Below are 21,406 nucleotides of genomic sequence, written 5' to 3' on the forward strand. Positions count from 1 at the left end.
GGTAGCCTCTACATGAAGGTCATTAGCAAAGAAACAATCTAACTAAGATCAGCAAGAAAATATTTACCCTGACTCTTATTTTTGTTTACTTTAAAAATACAGGTGGTTGCATTGTTAATGCAAACATTTCTCTCTCTCTACTTCTCTTTTTAAAATTTTTCTTGGATTATTTCAAGCATGCTTGAGTGACTGAGTAATATTCAGTTCCAGCACAAGTCAGGTGAAATGTCAAATGGAAAAATAGTTTTTAGCAAGATGAATGTCAAACATCCAAACATTCAGGCTTTCATTCCTAGAACAAAAGTAAAATTTGTATGCTTCATTGAATACAACACTCTGCCTACTCAATCACACATGTAGTCATTCCACATAAGTTCATCTTATAAACTGGTTAACTTCCATCTTAGCTACTATTTTTTCCTCTCATTTGGGAATCTGAAAGACTAATACTTTAATATTTAGGAGAGATTTTGTTTGTTTGTATGTTTCATTTCTGTTATAAATATATTGATAGATCATTTATGACCATATATGTGCATTTCAGTGCACTTCATGCCCTGACATAAAAAGTCATGGTAAAATGTAATCAAAACATGCAATGTTCTCAGAGAAATCTTCTATAGTTTCAATTTAAAATCTCATTAAACTGGAACTTGCATCTAGCTTTCTTGAAACGGAAGCAGATCAACACAGGACTAACTGTCAAAGATCTTTTGAATAGATACATATTTTTTTTAATGTTAGGATACAACTAAGTTTAGTTTCTGGCTTCATTAGACATTTTCCATCTTCATCTGGGGCTGCCTAAAATTAAGCAAAGCAAATTAGGATTTTAATCGCTCTGCATATCAATGCCCCCTCTATGAGAAAAGGATAATAGTACTCCTTTACTCAGAGGAATATCATAACATTACAGACTAACTGTACTAGATGATAACAGAATTTGCTGCTGATTTCACAGTATGCCCAACATTATACTTTTCTGTCTACTCCTTTTTATTGTCTATCAGTCTCCTTATATATTCTGTGCTCTAGTCTACTTCTGGACTCAGTATCACCCTCACAGATTCTTCTTTTATACAAAAGAATCTACATTCTATTCATTTCTCTCTATACACAATACTTTCTTCCCAAAGCAAGGTGAAATAAAGTTTACCATTTTTTAGAAGTAATATTTTACTGTACTGAAGCTATACTGAAATACTGGGCTACACTTCCTTGTGCAGCATTGTACAAATTGTTCTTAAGGTGCCAGAGTTCATACAGTCCACTACGGAATACTTCCTGATGAAAGACTGCTTGAGGTTGCCTAAAGAATGCATAAAATCAGGATATTGCTCAGTGTCCTTAGCACAACCGTGATATGGGGAACAGCAGTCTATTGTGGGTACCAAACCTGCCAGCCTTAGTTGCACAACCAAATTTTTGTTCCTAAAGTACACTATTCTCTGGTTTGTATTGGCCAAGAAGAAGAATGGTTTGCAATAAGAGGTATGAATGTCCCACTTGGAGTTCCAGAAAGGTAGTGGTTTTAAGTTTTATAAAAATTCCTTGGCAAATTGACTCATTATTTAGGTACAAGAATTCTGGATTAAGAACAGGGTGAGATGAACTATAAAGCTGGAGTAAAGATGAATGTCAGTGTACGGGGGTGGCAGCCCAAATTTTCCACAAAGATTTATGTTAGTTCTAATGTTATTTAATGTTGTTATCAATTATGTTATCAATGTTATTAGTGATCTGAAAAGCAGATTAAACAAAACTTTAATCACATACAGAGTTTATACTAAATTGGTGCCAAATACTAAATCGAAAGGTATAATACAAACAGATCTAAAGAAGTTAAATATTTTAAAGGAACATGTTTCGAAAGTGAGATATATCTCAAGAAATAGCAGTGGAAGCAAGTATATTTCAGAAAAAGCAAAAGTAAACCTGAGCTGTTCAGAGAGAGAGTGTCCCAGAGTGAAGACCAAAGTATAGAAGCTGTTGCTGAATGTAGGTTTTCAGAGTAATACAGGTTAAAAAAAAGTGGTAGGTTTTACAATGCCTATGGAGACTGCTTATGTCACAGGATAAAACATACATCAATAGCAGACCACAATAACACAAATGAAACTATGCCTTCAGTCTGTCACATTGTAGTATTGTATATAGTACCTCAGAGTTGTTTTGTTTTCTTTTCTTTTGTTTTGTTTTCTTATTTTTTGTTTGTTTGGTTGTTGTTGTTGTTTGTTTTGTTTTGGTTTTTTTTTAGAAGGAACAGCTATTGAACACAGAGCTTGAGGATCAGCATAAGAAAGCCTTCAAGATTTAGTTCATATGTTAGCATAAAACTATTATAGCTTCAGTGGAGATAAAGTGGACCCTTTCAGCAAATGATGTGGTACATTGTGTATGAGAAAAAGTAGGCAATACATGGTTACGCATGATTATCCATACTTTAAAGAGGAAAGTTGAGTTCATGTTAATATAAAAATACTGTGGTAGATTGGTTTATTTGAACATGGTTTTCTACATAGATGTATTCATGATATTTTCTTCAGAAAGAGTAAATCCCAGCTTGAATGCTTCCACTATATAGAAAGACTTCAGGAGCTAAAAGATGCAAGACTAAGACCTTTTAAAGAAATAAAATACAGCTACAAAGATCAGTTGTGTAAGAAAAATAGTCAGTAGGCCTACGAGACACTGTTGTTCATCTCTCCAATGCATTTTCTGTTTTTAAACATGCTATATTTAAAACTACACTACACACCTTATCATGTTTTAAACCCATTAGTGTGACAAGTGATTTTATAGTGCTGTCGATAACTTTTCTACCTAGATAAGGTCTGAAATGCTGTACTTGGTTGAGCTAACCAACACAGGCTCAGCTGAGGTGCTGAATAAATGTCTCTATGGCTATTATAGATCATCAACTTTTTAAACTGCTTCAAACAATTTGTTCTGAAGGCTTTTTGACTGAATTTACATAAAAGGTGTATAAATACTACCCACCTGATTCATATTGATAATTTGATGATTTTGGGAGGTGATATTCAGCTATTTGAATGTACACTATCTCTCCAGCTGCCTCTCCAGATGCTTAAAGAAAGCTGCAAATTTGTAGTTTCCCTTGTCACTTACAGCAGATTTATGTGTTGGGTAATGAGAATGAATAAGGCAATGATGTTCTCTGTGAGAGACTTATGAAACTATCCATGGAGAAAAGATCTTAGATTTCTTTTAGGTTTTACTCTGAATGAGTAAACAAGGAAAGAATAGACATTGATAGATGTAAAGCCAGAAGAGACAGACAAGCTAAACTAAATCGACAGAGTTCTGGAAAACCCCTGAGAGTAAATTAGGGGGTTTGACAGAGGTGGATGAAAATAATTTTTGGAGTTCATAAGTAGATGTAGCCAGTTAGAGTATTTTATATGTCAGGTTTAAGGGCACATTTTTAAACACCTCTTTCAATCGGGAACTTTACTCAATCATTTATTTATAAATCCATAGACTGATGATATATATGCTTCTTAACAAACTACAGCATCTTTAAGTTAACCACATTATATAGTTACTCTCAATGGGTAAGAATTCTTTAAAAATTCTTTCTTATTCATATGGGCTAAATATATTCACCGTACAGCAACTTAAACTGGAAACTGAAATTTTAAGAACTATTAACATATTCATTAATATCCCCATGCATTGGAAACACTTTGTTCCATTTTAAAAGCAGCTGAACTTAAATACTAATATTTTTCTTTGAAATATCAGGTAGAGTATTTTCACAGTCTTTTGGATTTTCACGAAATTGTTGCATGTGAAAGAAAAAAAAAGTATTTCCAGCATAAAAATTTCAGTAGTCATACTTTCTCTTGTGGAAATCAAGACCTGAGAAAAATTGACTTAAACTGCTGTTGGTCGTAGTCTGCCTGGATTTCCCACAAGCATGGTGCAACATCATTCATTAGCCCTTGTTTAGTGTTCTAGACTTCACCATCTGCTTAAAATTAGATATTATAGCAGTATGGTTTACTATGTTATTTTTATTTTTGGACTGCATACTCCTATATTCTTTTATCTTGGTTAGTACATTGGAGTGCTCCTAATGGAGTGGAACTGTCATGTTTTCATGTAATTCAGCTTGGTATCTTCTTAGGTAAGAGATCATTGCGAGTAACTGTGTCCTAGCTAAAACCATTTGCCTTTTACCCTAACTAATACTATTCAGCCACTCTCTGTTCTAAAAGGCATTTTAAACAGCAGGAAATATTTCTAGACTAGGAGTACTAGAGATTGAATTACTCTGGTTGTGTCCTAGTTTTGGCTGGGATAGAGTAAGTTTTCTTCCTAGTATCTGGTATAGTGCTGTGATTTGGATTTAGTATGAGAATGATTTTAATAACACATTGATATTTTTGCTAAGCAGTCAAGGACTTTTCAGCTTCTTATACTGGCCTGCCAATGAGAAGGTGGGATGTGCAAAAAATATTGTGAGGAGATACAGATGGGACATTGAAATGAAACAATCCATGTCAGCAATTCCCCAGGTTTTGCACAGCAGACCAATTCTCCCTGATGTTCAGAGTTATGGCGTTTTTCTCTCCAAGTAACAGCTACCCATGATGGAGCCCTATTTTCCTGGAGGTGGCTGAACACCTGCCTGTCGATGGGAAGTAGTGAATGAATCTTTGTTTTGCTTTGCTTGTGTGCACAGCTTTTGTTTTACCTATTAAACTGTCTTTATCTCAACCTACAAGTTTTCTCACTTTTACTCCCACAACCCACCAGGGGGGAGTGAGTAAGTGCCTGTGTGGGGCTTAGCTATCTGCTTCGGTTAAACTGCTACAGGTTGTTATTTTGCTTTCCGTCAGTTATCACTGAAAGTTCTTCTTTAACAGAAAAATCAATCCTTTTCAAAGCAGTGAGCTTTTCCTTTTTTCTTCATTTACTGAAGATAAGTATTCTGAGTGAATTCTTCTAGTAATACTTAGCAAGTATTGGTCATTGGTGTTTGGAATCTGTGTGCACTAACAATTTCTCTCTCAAAGGTGACAAAGGTAATAACGCATAAAGTGCAATGAACAAAGCATGTATTGCTGAGACATATACTGCTGTGTAATTCCAGTGACACCCCTGTGATATAGGGAGCTCTCATGATGCTACAAAACTCCTTTACTCCTTAATACAAGGAATAGAGCTGTGGAAGAAATGTTGCTCTTTTTGTCTATTTGAGTTTTGAGACTTATAAGTCTTCCACTGTACTTCAGTGTGAAATAGAGACTTTCCTCAAATATTCTGGAGATGGCTGAAGACCTGCTTGTAAATAGCAAGTAATTAATGAATTTCTTATTTTGCTTAGCTTGTGCATGCAGCTTTTTCTTTCCCTATTAAATTGTTTTTACCACAACCTTCAAAAGTTGTCTTACATGTACATGTACCCTTTGATATCCCACATCTTCTTTTCTGGGACATTACCTATCATGGTGCCAGAGATTCCTTCTACAGGAGACTGTTTCAAACGACTTACATAGTTCAATAGTCCAAGCTTCATCCAGATTTGTTTCCATTAATTTCCCATGTACTTGTAGAAATTATCAACCTTGTCTCAACTCAATAAAAGAGAGAAAGAAAAAAGTAAACTGTGGATAAATCTGTGAATGATCTTAATGATTCTTCTAAAAGATGAGGAAAAAGTATATAATTGAAATAGTACTTTAAATTCTGTTTGCTGAGTTTACTTGGGTGCTGTTCATTTTAGCAGTCAGAAGATTATTTTAATTAAAGGATTATTCTACCAACTAAATAAAGCGTCTAACATGCCTAATCAATTCCTGCCAATATGATTGCTCTAAACACAAGGAAAGATAGTGACTAATTAGAGGAAGCTTCTTCAAAGATAATTGTTCTACTGTGCAAAATCTGAGAAACTGCTGACATGGATTGTTTCATTTCAATGTCATAAGGTGTTACTTACATGCACTGTTGTAGATACAATGGGTTTAACCCACTTTCAGAGAAGAAAAAAAGCAAAAGGAAAATAAGGAACTAACTGTAGAAGTAAATTGAAAGCACAGAAGTCATGACATCTATTCAACAAAAATAACTATATTTTATAACCTTCTTATTCTCTCCTTTGAGAGTTTAAACCAAACACATGGAGTCAATTATCCAAGATGTATTTTACATAAAAACAGAAATAAGAAATGTAGTTTAAAATTGCACTTGTGTGTATATGCTGATCTTCTTCAACCAAAAGGAAATGTTTTTATTACTTTTTAAATCAAAATTCTGCCTTTCACAGCTGAGAGTGTTACATCATATCATACTTTCTTTTCTATAAGATAAGTCCACATATGATTTAGATGTTAATGCAAAGGCTGCAGCTGTAGTGTTTATAATTTATAAACATAATTAAGAACAATTAGATGTGAAATTGCAATAGCCTTTCTGGTTGCAGATGCTATTTAATTCAGAATCAAGTAAACATGCCAAAATTTAGGTCGAGAGAGGTTCTCCTTCCCCTCTACTCTGCCCTGGTGAGACCTCATCTGGAATATTGTGTCCAGTTCTGGGCCCCCAGTTCAAGAAGGACAGGGAACTGCTGGAGAGAGTCCAGCGCAGGGCAACAAAGATGATTAAGGGAGTGGAGCATCTCCCGTATGAGGAAAGGCTGAGGGAGCTGGGTCTCTTTAGTTTGGAGGAGACTGAGGGGAGACCTCATTAATGTTTATAAATATATAAAGGGTGGGTGTCACGAGGATGGAGCCAGGCTCTTCTCGGTGACAACCAACGGTAAGACAAGGGGTAATGGGTTCAAGCTGGAACACAAGAGGTTCCACTTAAATTTGAGAAGAAACTTCTTCTCAGAACACTGGAACAGACTGCACAGGGGAGTTGCGGAGTCTCCTTCTCTGGAGACATTCAAAACTCACCTGGACACCTCCTTGTGTAGCCTCATCTAGGTGTTCCTGCTCCAGTGGGGGCATTGGACTAGATGATCTTTTGAGGTCCCTTCCAATCCCTAACATTCTGTGATTCTGTGAAATTACCACTGCATTGTCTTTCCTTCTGACCCTTATCTCCCTTCCCAAGTACATAAATGAAATAAACAGGTATAAACAAAAAATGCTATCAAAAAAAGAGTGAAGGAAACACAGAGATGTGATTACTCCTCCAAACACTTCTTTATTCCTTATTTTTGAAAATTCGACGCTCCTATACTTTAATATTATAAAGGAAATGAAACTACAAACTTTTACATGATTTGTGTATGCCTTACCTGTGAAATCATGAGGACACAAACACTGAAATGAAGGTTGCTGTCTCAGGTGGCTCATATCAATGCAAGTTGCTCCATCAGAACAACTATTTGGGTAAATTAAACATGCATTTTCAGCAAATTGGCAAAGTTCTCCTGCCCATCCAGGTGCACAGAGACACTAGATATAACAAACACACACACACAAAAAGAAAACACAACATGAAAATGTAATGTGAAAGTTTGCAGAAATTTCTTTGGGTCTCGTATTTTACTACTGAGTAAAAGTACTGTAGAACGCAGAGTGGTACATCCAGCTGACACTATTGTTCATGCTTGTATTTGCAGATAATAAAACAGTTGAGAGAGGCAGAACTCATCTACAATGTCTGCTGAAAAGGTGTGGGAAAAGAGGACACATGAGTAGGAGGAAATGGCAAAGATAATTACTGGCTGTGACAGATGGAGCTGCCTGCAGGAAAAGAAGAACTGAGTGTGAAAAAGGGATTTTAAAGGCTTAGAGGTGAGGGAGAAACCAAGCAGTGATACTAAATCAGCCTGCAAGGTAGACAGTAGCCAACCAGTAATGAGAAAACAAAATAGGAGATTCTGTTCTACATTTTAACAGTATCTGTTAACTAAAATAAATAAAAATAATATATTCAGATGGGTAAGATTTGATGCAGTCTAGTGCCTTTCCTCATACATCATGTGCTGCAATCCTTTCACAATGTCTATAGCTCTCTGCTGGACTTCTTCCAAATTTGTAAAAGACTTTTTTTTTTGTACATTGAAGCCCAAAACTGTAACACAGTAGTCTAGGCGTGGCCTCACAAGTGCTGAGCAGAAGGGACTAATGACTTCACTTGATCTCTTGACTATCCTTTACTAATGCAAGCCAGTGTCAGCTAAACTAGATTTGACTACCTTCTGATTACATTGATCCACATCCTCACCTCCCTTAGATGCATCCTATCGAGCCCTTTGGACACATATATACCCCCTTTGGCTAACTAGTTCCTAGTTTGACATTACTCTATCATTGATAGTACTCCTTTCCTCCAAATTTTGCCACTCGGCATAGGGACATGGGAAACTTTAAAGCAGTGCAAAGGCACTTAATGTCAGCCATCTCACTCAGCAGTGGACTAACATTATTCTTGGTCTCCTTTTTTTATTCTGCTATATCTATAAAAACGGAGTTTATAGGATAGTTTCTCTTTTATGATTGCTTTTCAAAAGGACAGTATTTATTTGGAAAAAATGCCAGAGACTTAGTTGTTGTGAAAACTACATTTACTTTTCATCTAGCAAACTGGCTTTCCTGCACCTGTAATTCCTGGAATGGCTAAGGACTTAAAACTTTACAACATTGATTCATTAGTCTACAATACATAAGGACATGCAAATGACCTTTTAGCAAAAAAGCAAAAAATTAGTTGATCCTAACTCACTATATCTGTCATTGCACAGGGCAAATATTTCTTTTTTCAAGCATTACATTGCTATGTTGCAATTTATATTTTTTTTAAAAAAAAGAAAATAAAAAGAAAAAAGGTAGAATTATTTTACTGAAAGTTTTTTAAAATCTGCTTCCACATTTACACAAAATACTACTGTAACTTCTGCTGTTTTAAACTCCTTAGGCTGAATCATAGTAGCAGTACGTTGCTTTGTCACATGGATATCCCACCTCACAAATTCCATATTTTTGGAAATTTGGAAAATCCAAGGGCAGAAATTTCATTTTCATAGCTCTTAAGTGATGTTTGTGTGGGAACACCTGATTTCTTCTCCCAATTCACAGACCGCAAGGATTCAGTGAAAATGCTCTGGTTAGTCTTCTCCTTTAACAACATTACGTCAGAGTATATTTGAGCTAGAAAAGGATGCAAGTGGAGGTATTCAGTTCTCTGTGTACTGCTTATGTTATATGACCCATTATTACCCTGTTGGTTCTTGATGGTTGCTGAAGAAAGGGCAGATATTGAAGGATGAGAAACAATCAGCAAGAAGCTGTAGCATGTACTAGAAACGTATTGTGCAGCATTGGAAGCAGCTGCTGAAGGCTCCACAAAATTTATACAGCACATGGAGAATGTGTGTCTCATCTTACTGGCATTAATAAACAGGTTAAAGAATTTTGTTATAAGTTAGGTACTTCAGAAACACAAAGTGCTGAGTTGGCTTGCTGAACTTTTATGGAATCTTTCTACATCCATCCACCTAATTTCAAGTGGCCAGCTCTTTAATAGATAGAGAAGGCAGAAAAGAAGAGTTTGGGGAATTTCTGTATCCTTGAAAAGTAGTTTAAACTTGAGCACGGGCTTGATTTTAACTGATTTTGTAAAAAAAGATTATTCAAACTCAACTAGCTTACCCATTCCTTGGACTTTTTCATGAAACATGGGAAAATAACTTATTTCAACGTTATACAAAGTTGTCAGTTCCATCCCAGTCAGTTCCATCCATACTTTCTTACACAAGGTGTGGGGCTGAGCAAACAGCTTTCACATACACAGTGCATATGTGTGAAGGTGCAATGGTCTTACAAAGTACTGTTTTGTTACAAAATCATAAAGTATGAGGATTGGCAGGGTAGGAGCTCACCTCTTCTTCTGCTTGTTGGCCATCATGATTCAGGTAATATGAAAAGTACCTGTTGTTCTATTTATGGTGAAAAACTAGCCTGTGCTTTTACTAAAAGTAAAGTAGTACAGTAGTAAAATTCAGTCCAGATTTCTTTCTTCGTTGTTCTTAGGACTCATAGGACCCAGGGCCTGTTTTTCTTTTACCCAAAAGCAACCAATCTTTTAGATTAGTTGAGTCACTAGAACGTAAAAGAAATTGAAATTGTGAAAGACTCAACAACTACTTTATTTTCATATTTCTCACGAACTCATGTTACATAAGCTTTTGCTGGTTTGTTTGTTTGCTTGCTTAATTTACTCATGACTGTGAATAATCAAAGATGGAATTTTCTAGTTTTCTGTGAGTATGCCTATTACCATGATCCTTTGCTACTTTGGGATGCCAGTATAATTCCTTTTGGCTGAAGATCATTCCATCATCAGGAAATCTTATTTGGAAAATCAGTACAATTATTTTTCAATGTGAAAAATATTTTAAAATGTTGGTTTGGGTGGTTTATGCAACCAACATAAAAGAAACATTAGAAGCTGCTTTCACTCTACTTCTACTTGTTATTTCTGTTTTGGGGATAGCCGTTGCCACGTGATGCATTGCTTCATTAAAAAAAATAATTCTTTCTATAAATGTTCTGTTGTTTTGTGGAGGCATTTTGTGATTCTGTTAAGATATTAAAAATGTTTGGTGATCCTTAACCACCAATTTATATGCTGGAAAAGGAAATTCATAAAACAGAAAATTCCAGATAAAAACCTCTATGTCCAGTTTTGCACAGCTGCCTAATGGCTTTAGATATATTCAGCTTAACTGTCAAGATGAATACAGAAATTCTGGTTACAACCTACTATTGTGATGACTGTTTAATATTTCGCTTGTACACCTTTTTCAGGTGGGAGAGACTAAAGGGCACTGATATATCACAATCTCCTATAGCATTGCACGTTTATTATTGTCTACTAAAAGTGAAAGTATAGCTATAGAAAAAAATCTCCAAACTTTTAGAGGTCTTTACTATGAGCCTGTGGTATTTGACACTGAAATGTACTCAATTAATTTTAAATATATTATATGTATTATCATTAGGAAGAGGTTCTTCACTGAGAATATGGTCAGTTATTAAGCCAATCAGAGTTCAAGGAATGTCTTGATGATGCTCTCAGTCGTGATTTAGTTTTAGGCAGTCCTGCAAGGAGCAGGGAGTTGGATTCGATGATCCTTATGGATGTCTTCCAACTTGAGATATTCTATAATTCTATGTGTTGTTTACAAGAACTAGGCAACTGTGGGGAATAGTTGACCAATCTGTGCATTTTGTATAAACTGTACATTTCCAGTCCTAGTATAGATCCCATTTGAATACCTGTTGTATGAAGATATGTAAAAGTATTACGTGATCAGAATTTTAACAAAATATTTTTTGTTTAAATAAGCTCTTGGAATGAAAGGTTTTTAGTTTATTACATGAAGAATTCTACTGTTTATTACCTTCTGTACTGCTCAGAGATGCTTAACAGCAAATATGAAATGTACCTAGGGTGCTTTGATGCTGTTTATTTCAATGAAATAAGAAAAGCAGGAAAAGGTTTTTTGATAAAGTTAAAATTAAATACCGAAGAAGCACAAAACTGTATAGGACATTTCAAAATTATTTGAGCTTTTCTGCAGAATTACTGCTACTGTTTGGAATAAAATAGACTAATTAACTTGTGCAAAACTAGCCCCTAATGGAAGTATCTGACTTTGAACTTCTGCTGTTTGAATAGTCAGCTGGAAGGACAAATAAGGGAGAGACATCAAGTTGCTTCACAGAGGTGAAACTGTATTGTTCAAATAGTCCATGGGGAGAAAACTGTAGGAGAGACACCATATTTTTTAAAAAGGAAAATAGCAATAATCTATTTTATATGTTGTACATAAGTATGAAAGTCGCATCTGAGAGCAGTAGATTTTGCAGTGCCAACTTTCATTGCTTCTAGCACTGCTAGTAGAGCTGTTATAAATATTCAAAACAATTTTATCATTCCAACCAACTGCTTTAATATATAGTATGCCAACCATATTAAATGTTTGTTTCCTTATGGCTTTTTTATACTCAGAAATCAAATGCTGATTGATGAAGTGCAGAGTGCATTCAAAAAGCCCTAGTGTTTCTTTTTAATTTTTTCTGGTTTTGTTTTTTGCTTGTTTGTTTGGGGTTTTTTTTGGTTTGTTTGGTTTGGTTTGGTTTGGTTTTAAACTACATTTGTTTAACAAGGTAATGTTTTTTCTCAGCTATATTCCCTCTTCATTCTGGATATGTTATCTAGAACTTATTTCTCCTCTTATGCAATAAATACAAATAGCTTCTCTAAGAATAACTCTGAGTCCTTCTCAGGGCTATGAGATCCAAACAGTGTGACTGATGTAGCTCAGTTCTGGAGATTATTGCTAATTCTGCATACAGATGTTTATCATCTGGGTTATTAATTCAGCCATACTTCTGGGGATAAAGTATTACCAAAGAGCATTAGGACTGAGAGTGGCTCCTCAGGGAAGAACTTACAAAGTGGCAAAGGGGAGCAGTGCCAGCAGAGTTTGCACCAAGCCTGTTCAGGCTGATGTAGGGTGTATTACAGGCCTGCAGGGCTTGGCACTGCTTGATAGTCTTCTGAAAAGAAGCAGACTGATTCTCAGCCTGACAGCTGGCTGTTGGGTCTGGTTCTGCACCCAGAAGGGCAAACCTCATCTGGCAAGGGATGAAACTTGGAGCTTTGTCTGCCCAATTGTAATTTCTGCACAAGTTCTCTTGAATGTGTACCATGTACTGGCTTTCTGACATGGGGAAAAAAAAAAAAAAAAACAGGAGAAAGAAAGGTTCCCTCCTCTCTTCTCTCTCCCTCATCCCCCCTTGAAGGAACATATTACCTATGGTGGAGACAGTTCTTTTTCACAGAATCACAGAATCACAGAATGTTAGGGATTGGAAGGGACCTCAAAAGATCATCTAGTCCAATCCCCCTGCCAGAGCAGGAAAACTTAGGTGAGGTTACACAGGAAGGCGTCCAGGCGGGTTTTGAATGTCTCCAGAGAAGGAGAATCCACAACCCCCCTGGGCAGCCTGTTCCAGTGCTCTGTCACCCTCACTGAGAAGAAGTTTCTTCTCACATTTAAGTGGAACCTCTTCTTTATTACTATGTAAGCTGCTTCTGCTTTACCAGAGAACATGATTATTCATTCGTGCTCGTAATTTTACTTTATCAACTATATACCCTCCTGGTTTATACTTTGTTATTGAAATATCTCATGTTTACCATAAAACTCCAAATATAACAGTGATGGCTTTGATATATGGATGTGAGGAAAAGGATTGAAAGAATGTAACATGAACAGCCACAGAGCCATCTGCAGGGCAAGATTTTAGATACCAATCTTTTTTATTATATTATATTTTTCTATCCTGTTACAGTGGATCATACTATTTGATATACACTATTAAACACATGCCCATATCAGAAACTGAAAATTGAGTGAATGAAGAGCAATTGTTTGTAAGATGTGTATGTCGGTACCTAATTAGGTGATTTCTGGGTTAGTTCTGGCTTATACATATAAGTTTTCATTAACCAATATTCACCAGGCATATGGAAACACCTGATGTTTACTGCACACATATTCTGCAAATTACTTACAGAAGTCAAAAACATTACTTTTGGTTTTGCTTAGCTTCACTCCCCCTTAACAGCACTATCTACTTCCTCTGCACTGTATAACACTAGCCAGAAATTGGCAGCAATTCCTGCTGCTGTTTTGGAAGGCACCAGGACATTCATTGATGATGGCTCTGTCATCAAATTTCACATTTAAGTGTCAGTACAGCTTCTCAAAGAAAATTTAAATATTTGCTTTGAATGACCAACAGTAGGTGTAATTGTAAATTCCATAATATTAGCACAGATTATTGTCTCTTTCCTTAATGCTGCTCTAGTGTTTATTTGCTTGCCAACATAGCTCTGCTATTCAAGCAATATGTATGATCTGCTTAGTCCTTGTCTCTAGTGTGGTGCATGAAAATGAAAATGGACCTTACAATGGCATTGCTTTCACTCCACCTTTTAGCTTCAGTTTTTGTGCCCACACAACTCAATTCCTTTGTTAGCAATAAGCACATAACCTTGCACGAATCAGTGGTTTGTCAGGATGATTGGACAAAGGCCTATTGACAGAATAGACTTGGAAACACTATGCAAACCATATAAGTTGAAAGATAGCTGCTTGTAACATAGTAAGGTGCTATTAAGCAAAAAAAAATATGCTATAAGCGAGCATTTTTACATCCTGTAAAAAGTGGAAGGAATTTTTAATCTGTGTGCCCTTCTGTAAAGAATGTGTGGCAGAGCAGAAATAAGAGAGAATTTGTAGCCATTCCAAATCTCCTGCTTGCAAGTACTGTAGGTCTGCACCTTCCTTTCCCTCCATGTACTTCTGTAGCTAGTCATAATTGGCCTATGAATTCTGTAAATTCTATGCAATTCAGTCGTTGAAGCGAAAGAACACAATCTCTTGTCTCTCCCAGGAGAATAAAGACAGCTGGTATGCCAGAACTTGACAGTCTTCATACTGTTGACTTTCCTAATATTGTGAGTTAGAAACAATTCATCTTCCACAATTTCATAACCAACAGTTCTGTTATCCTCATAATCTACACTAAATTAGTTAATTTTTTTAGTATTTCTTCCCCCCAACTTCCATACAAATGATTCAGGAAAACAAAACAAAGTAAAACAAAACAAAACACACATGCAAAAAAACCCTCAGGGGATCTTAAGCACGGATAATTCTTTTGCCTTCTTGGATAAGTAGATACTTAGATACCCAATTCCTCCTTGGGACCTAGAGGAAATCTTTCCAGTTCCCAGGTCTGTATTCCTGATTTAGCTGTTTTTACTGCCCAGTCTGCTTGTGTGAGAGGCATTGCTGTAGCCAGTCCAATTCACTGGGAGAACTCTATCCAAACCACTGCATGTCCCCAGGTAGTTAGCCTATGGCAGCAGTATGATCAGCATAAAAGAAACAACAGCTCACTCTTCCCCATCAGCTACCCTTTGCAAACTGTTCATGTTTTCTCCATCTTCACATAAGGATAATAGATACCAATAGCCATAAATTGCTTTAGACACTCAGATTAAAAGCACTGGGGAAACAGTATCCACTACAAATCGAGAACACTGACTTTTCATTTATAAAATCCATTTAAGAAAAATAAAATTTGCTATGAGAATAGAAATGTCTATTGAAATGTGTCTCTGTGGGCAGATTTTTTTTAAATGTTTTTAAGAACTAGCTTATCATACGGCAAAAATACTGCCAAGTAATAATTTTATTGAATAAAATTCTACTGGAATCTGTAGTTGGTTCACATTTTAGTAACTATAAAAGTATGGTTATGTTAAATCTGTTTTAATTTAATTTTTTCCTTAAAACAGTGGCCCCTGTCTTCTATTAATAATACTGAGTAAGTGGAGGTGTTTAGGATGAAGTCGCCAAATCAGGATAGTATTAAACAAATTTTTTCTTATGTGATGGATATCAAAGAAAAATAAGCTATATTACATTTTGTTTGGAAGTTTAACAGTGATCATACAGTTTTGAAAAGTGATTCTGGCACTGCATCTGCAAAACATGAGAAATTAAATACCAGTGTTCTTGCAATAATTGACAAACCAGTAGTAAATTATAGAATTTTACATAGCATTTTTTGAAAGAAGACCTGTTATGTTCAAGCACTCTATTTGCCATCTGTTAAAATGATATGTTCAAATGATATCAAGATTTCTTAAACTGAGAGAAGGCTGCAATCCTACCTTTCTGTATTTTAGAAAATAGTTAACAATGTAAAAAGTATTTTTTCATTTTTTTTAATGTTTTGACTATTCATAGCAACTCTAGGAAATATAATCGTTTTTCCCAGACTTTTAATATCAGTGGAATAAGTCTGCTGTATTGACTACTAGAAGCAATCCACAATAAGTTTTCCAGCCTTCAGTCTTTTGGTGGGATTTTGGAGTTTTGGATTCCACAGTAGTAGATCCTCATGAAATTTAATGTCCAATGAAGTTATTCACTAGGGCAGATGTGACCTGGCCTTGTTGATCTGATGGAAAACTGCTGCTACACTGGATTACACCATATTTTATTACCTAACAATTTCTGAAAATGCTCCTGGTGTAATAAGTAGTGCATAGAAGAAGCAGCTGCACAGAACTATGCGCAATACTGTTAGCACTTCCTTGCTAATGTGGCTTCAACATTTTTTTGGTATCCAGATCTAAATATTTGAAATTCAACTGTTCCTTTTTTTTTCTTTTGAGGAAAAGTGATAACCCGTAGACTGGCTTCATTTTGTGAATCTGTATATATGTTTAAAAATATAGTTTTAAAGCGTTGTTTTTCCATAAAACTTATAGTTTTCCAGCTTTATTAAAACAATTTAGATGATAGAACTGCATATGATGTATCCTCCACTGACAGTCACAGAAGTATGACCACTTATAAATGCTTCTATATACTAATCCTCTATTTATGACAACAGGGACTGTCTTTCTGTCTTCATCGATAGCATGGTGTCAAATTTAATATCCACCTTGAGCTCAAAGTTGTTGTATTTGTCACTGACTATCAGGAAATGGTCACTACTGCGTAACTCACGTTATTTTTCCTGTGCATAGAGTATTGAATTTGCCTCCCCTAAAATACATTTTTTTTCTAAGTTGTATAGCCTACCAATAAATCCTGATCAGATTTGGTTATTATTAATTATACCACTTTTTTCTGTGGTCATCAGCACATTTCAAAGAAAGAGTTTTGTGTTTTAGAAACATAGAGCAAATTACTGAATAGAATAAATGTAAGCATTTTAATATGTAAGCATATTATAATTATGGCCTGTGCGAATAACTGTTATAGCAACACTGAAAAATAAAACCCTTTCTCTTTGAAACTTGATATTTTAAAAATTATTATCTTGTGTGGTTTGGGGTTTTTTTTGAGATTAACTGCTTCATGCCACTTCCAAATCTGCTTTTGTAAAAAAAATATTAATCTAACAGCCAAATTTCTCTCAGCTGGACTTCTAAAACTACTCATCAGTATTAGATTTTCTAGTAATACTGAAAATACATATTTTCTAAGAATTATGATCAAGAAAGTTATAACTAAGAGAAGAAAAAAAAAAGGCTGGACAGAATCCATAGTTGTTTGTGTGTTAAAAGAGAAATTAACCTATAATTGATGTACAACCGCTTACCTTCAAAATAAAGGTGCCACAACACAGACTGTCAAGGAAAAGGGTAATGATTTTCAGCTGTGGATCTGTGTAATGTATATTTTCAACAAAAATTTCAGTAATAATTTCCGACCCTTTTTTTCATCCCTTCCACCCTTTGCCTGCCCACTCTTCTTTGTCCATCCCAAAGGCCTTCTGTACTAGTTTTCCATCAGGTACTATACCATACCATTCTCTTCTGTAGGCATCAAAGTTGAAGCAAAAAATCCAACCTTTGCTATGCCAGGTCATTAGGTCCATCTTATAGCCTAATTCAGTATCTGCTAAGGAAGTACCACATCTTATAGTGATCATCAAAGTGTATTCTTGAGGATTATTTTATGAAAACATTTACTGCTCTACAACTAATGTGCTTGTCTCTAACAGGAATTGTTAGCACACGTACTAATGACAGAAAAATTTGGTATCCAATTTTTGTTTGCTTTCCTAAAACTTTCGTTTAAAATTTCTTTTTGTGTTTGACCAGTATTCACTGATGTCTGCTAATGTCATACACATTGTACTCACTTATTAATTATATTACTTTTGTATTCTAATTGTTATACTGTAACTTTTGCTATTGCTTCTTATAAGCTGGCATAAGTAGTTGAAAAGAGCTAAAAACAATGTTTCTGTTTTGAATCTAATATTTCTATAATGTAGGTAAGTTAACTGGGAGACACAAACCTCTTTAAATCAGTATATCTTTTCATGAAGCCTTTTATTTCAGTGCAGCAGAACTGAACTCAGTATTTGTTTCATCTGCTATCAACAGAGAGAATTCCTTGCCATCTATTTTATTCTTCTGTGGATATATTATATATATTCAACAAACCAAGGACTATGTTCTTCTAAGTATGGATATTTTAGTACTCTATTAGCATAAATATCTGATATGCAGTGTTTTGCAAATTACCTCAGATTGTGTTAAAGTACATTTATATACTATTGCTCTAGTTAAGATATATTTATAGGTAGCATTAAAAATATTCTTAAAACACAAATTGTAAAATAATTTTCATCAGAATTAAGAATTTATCAGATACAAATACTTATTTCCTTCAGCAATACAGTATTCATTAATTTCTGACATTATAATTTACATGCACTTACTTCAATATCTTTATCATGCTCTTAAATACAATTCTTATTACAGATCTGTTATATATCTCATTATATACCTGTGGAAGTTCAAGTATTTGAATGAATAACAGGCCAATTAAGATCAGGGAGTAAGGGAAAGGACAAGATGCAGCAATTGGGAGACTGTAGTGAAGTCAGTAGCAGTATGAATTTATTTCCTAGTGACACTTTACAAGTCCACAAGAGTATCTGACTTAGAATGTGCACACAGAACTAGGTGCAACAATATGGGCTGGCCACTTCGAACAAACAACTGGAAGCTTCTCTTTGTTCTTATAAGTAAATAGGAGAAATAATCCTTGGTCACCTGTATGTAGCAGTTTTCAGATCACATAAGACTCAAGGAACATGAGAAAACACAAAAAATCAGGTGGGAAGCACTGGGGTAAATGTATCAATGCCTCTTTAGCTTTTGTGACTACAAGCAAGGCAATGATATTTGGACTGAATGAATAATTACATGCAAGGAATATTCAGAGATACTGTCAGGACCTTGAATACATCAACAGGCTCTAATTGGCCTGATCAGCCTATAATCATTTTTCTCTGCACTCTTCCTTGATGACTTCTTGCCCTTTTGTCACAGGTTTGACTGTCTGTGTTCAAGGTCAGCTCTGACGTGACCCAGCACTGTCACCTTGAATTACCCTACTGTGAAAACAGAACTTGCCTCTGAGATGTCCACACTTTCTTTCACTTACTTATGAGCTGCATTTGAGCTCAGGCCTTTGCACTAGATCCTTTTCAGAGCTATTTTGCCAGTATGCCTGTATCCAGCTGATTCTGATCTGTTGACTTCACTACCCAACTTGACTGCAAATCTACTTCATCACTAAGGATTTTTTCTGGTAATCACTGGGTATTTGGATGAATCTGTGGATCTACTGTGTTCTTGTGGGTATTTAGAGATTGTGCCCCTGGTTGGTGAGGACGTTGTCTCTGATGGCTTTGCACACTCTCATTTCCAGTTCTCCTTCCCTTGCAGGGTACACTGCTCTTCCTGTTCCCTAAAGTAAGGAATAACAATAATCCTAACACATTTTGTCTGAACACCTAAACAGATAAGTGCAGTAGGACTAGATAAATGGCCCTAGGTAGCCGTGCTTGTGGATGGTGGTGGACAAGATGTCCTCTGGAGGTCCTTTCCAATCTCAAACATTCTGTGACTCTGTGATCATCTCCTTTTATTTGCAGAATGAGTGAGTGGTTGTTTACAGTAATCTTTAACTTGTTCCCTATTACTGCTTCGGAGAAACTATTTCCTCTCTTTTGACAAGCTATGGCCAGAAGAATCTTGCTATATGATGGATCTTGCTGAACATTTTCAGGAGCTATCAATATTTTGAGAATTATGTTTTTTTTCAAATTGTCAGTTGGAATCAACCTCACTGCACTGCAGTTTTGCGATCAAGCCTCTAAGTTTGTATTAAGTTCAAATGTGCTTATGTTTAAATTACTGATTTTGATTAAAACAATAGCAACAACAATGTACTTAATTCAAGCAATGCATTTTTAAAGGCTCCAATATAGCTATGATTATCATCTATGTGGATACTAGCACTGGACTACAATTAGCTATCTATTCATTTTCGTATAAAAATACTCTTCAGTTCTCTTACTTGATATACTACAAAACACAGTCTGAGGAGAAAACTAAAAAAAAAAAATCCATATACCCAAGTGAATCATCCATGATTTAAGTAAATAACAAACACATAAATGTATGTCCCTCTTGTCTCTTGGAGTAATGAATGCATTTCAAGTTCTGCTTCTCTGAAGCTTTTATACTTTGGAACACTGAATTAGTTTAACATGTATTAAATTACTTACTGTGAATCCTCCAATTATATTAAGACACAATCCTTCATTCAGACAGTTGATGCTGAGCAGCCTGCAGTAGTCAATTACTTCCTCACAGTTCTTTCCAGTGAATCCTGGCATGCAGCTGCAAATACACCAGTGTATTTTAGAGGACTTGCATTTTAAAAGTTAATTGTATTTAATTATATTCCATAATTCTATTAAATAGTGTTCTTGCTGTAACAAACCAGACCTCATATGTTATTTAAAATAAACAGAATGTGTTTTCAAGCAAAGAAAAATCAGTTGCATGATTCTGGATATTTTTGCTTCTCCATAACTTTTTTTTTTCATCGACTAAACATTTTCACACCAATGTTTCATATAAACTTCTGGAAACAAAAACTAATCTCAAATTAGGTAATATTTAATAAAAAGCTATAAATGAGGATTTTGAAACCTGTTAGAAATTAAACCGTCAGAGAGGAAAATTAGAACTATGACAATAAATGAGGTTTAAAATAGTTACCATCAATCATTACTAGTGATTAACAAAGATTAGTCAATAATGAAATGCTAAGGTATGTAAGAAAAAATGTAAGGAACCTGTGAAGTGGACAATGTATGGTTGTTTTTGTTTTTGCTTAATTGTAATACAGCATTTTCTTTAAAGGAGAAAACTAGCATTCTGTTTTGTGACAGTTTGTTAATTCCATGTGATGTCAATGAAGTCGTGGATAAGTCTTCTGTGGTAAAAGGAACTGCAGACATCTCTTCTGCTTCACGTCAGCACTTGTCGTTAGTAGGAGAAAATCCTGTTCTTACCTAGCCCTCCAGTGTTTAAAAAAACCCCTATACAGACAAAAAATAATGAGATTCAAATGGATAGTAAACAAGTCTTATTCAAAAGCAATAATGAAACAGCGTAGAAAAAACTTGAATATTTATATCATGCTCAAAATGTGTAAAAAGTAAAATCTCTCTTTACTTTAAAAAGCAAAAACTCTCTTTTGTGTTTTGATTGGTACATTATCCCTGTCAAATTTACTCTACACGTCCTTACAGACATGCGCTGTCTAAAGGCTCTTTCTGGTAGCATGGAAAGAAAAGTTTTAAGTAGAAGAGAAAGGAAATGGCCAGTTAGCTGAAAATTTGCATTTGTGAAACCAACAGTAACAGATGAGAAGTTTCTTTAGCTATTTTCTGAGGGGTACTTTGTCTAATGACTTCTCCCAGAAGCTGGAAATCATGAAGATGATACA

The 21,406-nt window shown here is 35.3% G+C and overlaps 1 protein-coding gene across 1 annotated transcript in view; it reads right to left on the minus strand.

Annotated features, from left to right (window-relative positions):
* EYS (eyes shut homolog) overlaps positions 1-21,406 on the minus strand; it is an 826,250-nt gene that overhangs the window by 735,455 nt on the left and 69,389 nt on the right. The window contains exons 5-6 of the mRNA XM_065631328.1: positions 20,175-20,289; positions 7,274-7,433 (exon numbers count right to left, since the gene is read on the minus strand). Coding sequence (XP_065487400.1) covers positions 7,274-7,433; positions 20,175-20,289 — 275 coding nt within the window. The remainder of the gene's footprint in view (positions 1-7,273; positions 7,434-20,174; positions 20,290-21,406) is intronic.

The sequence above is a fragment of the Caloenas nicobarica genome, chromosome 3 (assembly GCF_036013445.1).
Source record: "Caloenas nicobarica isolate bCalNic1 chromosome 3, bCalNic1.hap1, whole genome shotgun sequence".
NCBI lineage: Eukaryota > Metazoa > Chordata > Aves > Columbiformes > Columbidae > Caloenas > Caloenas nicobarica.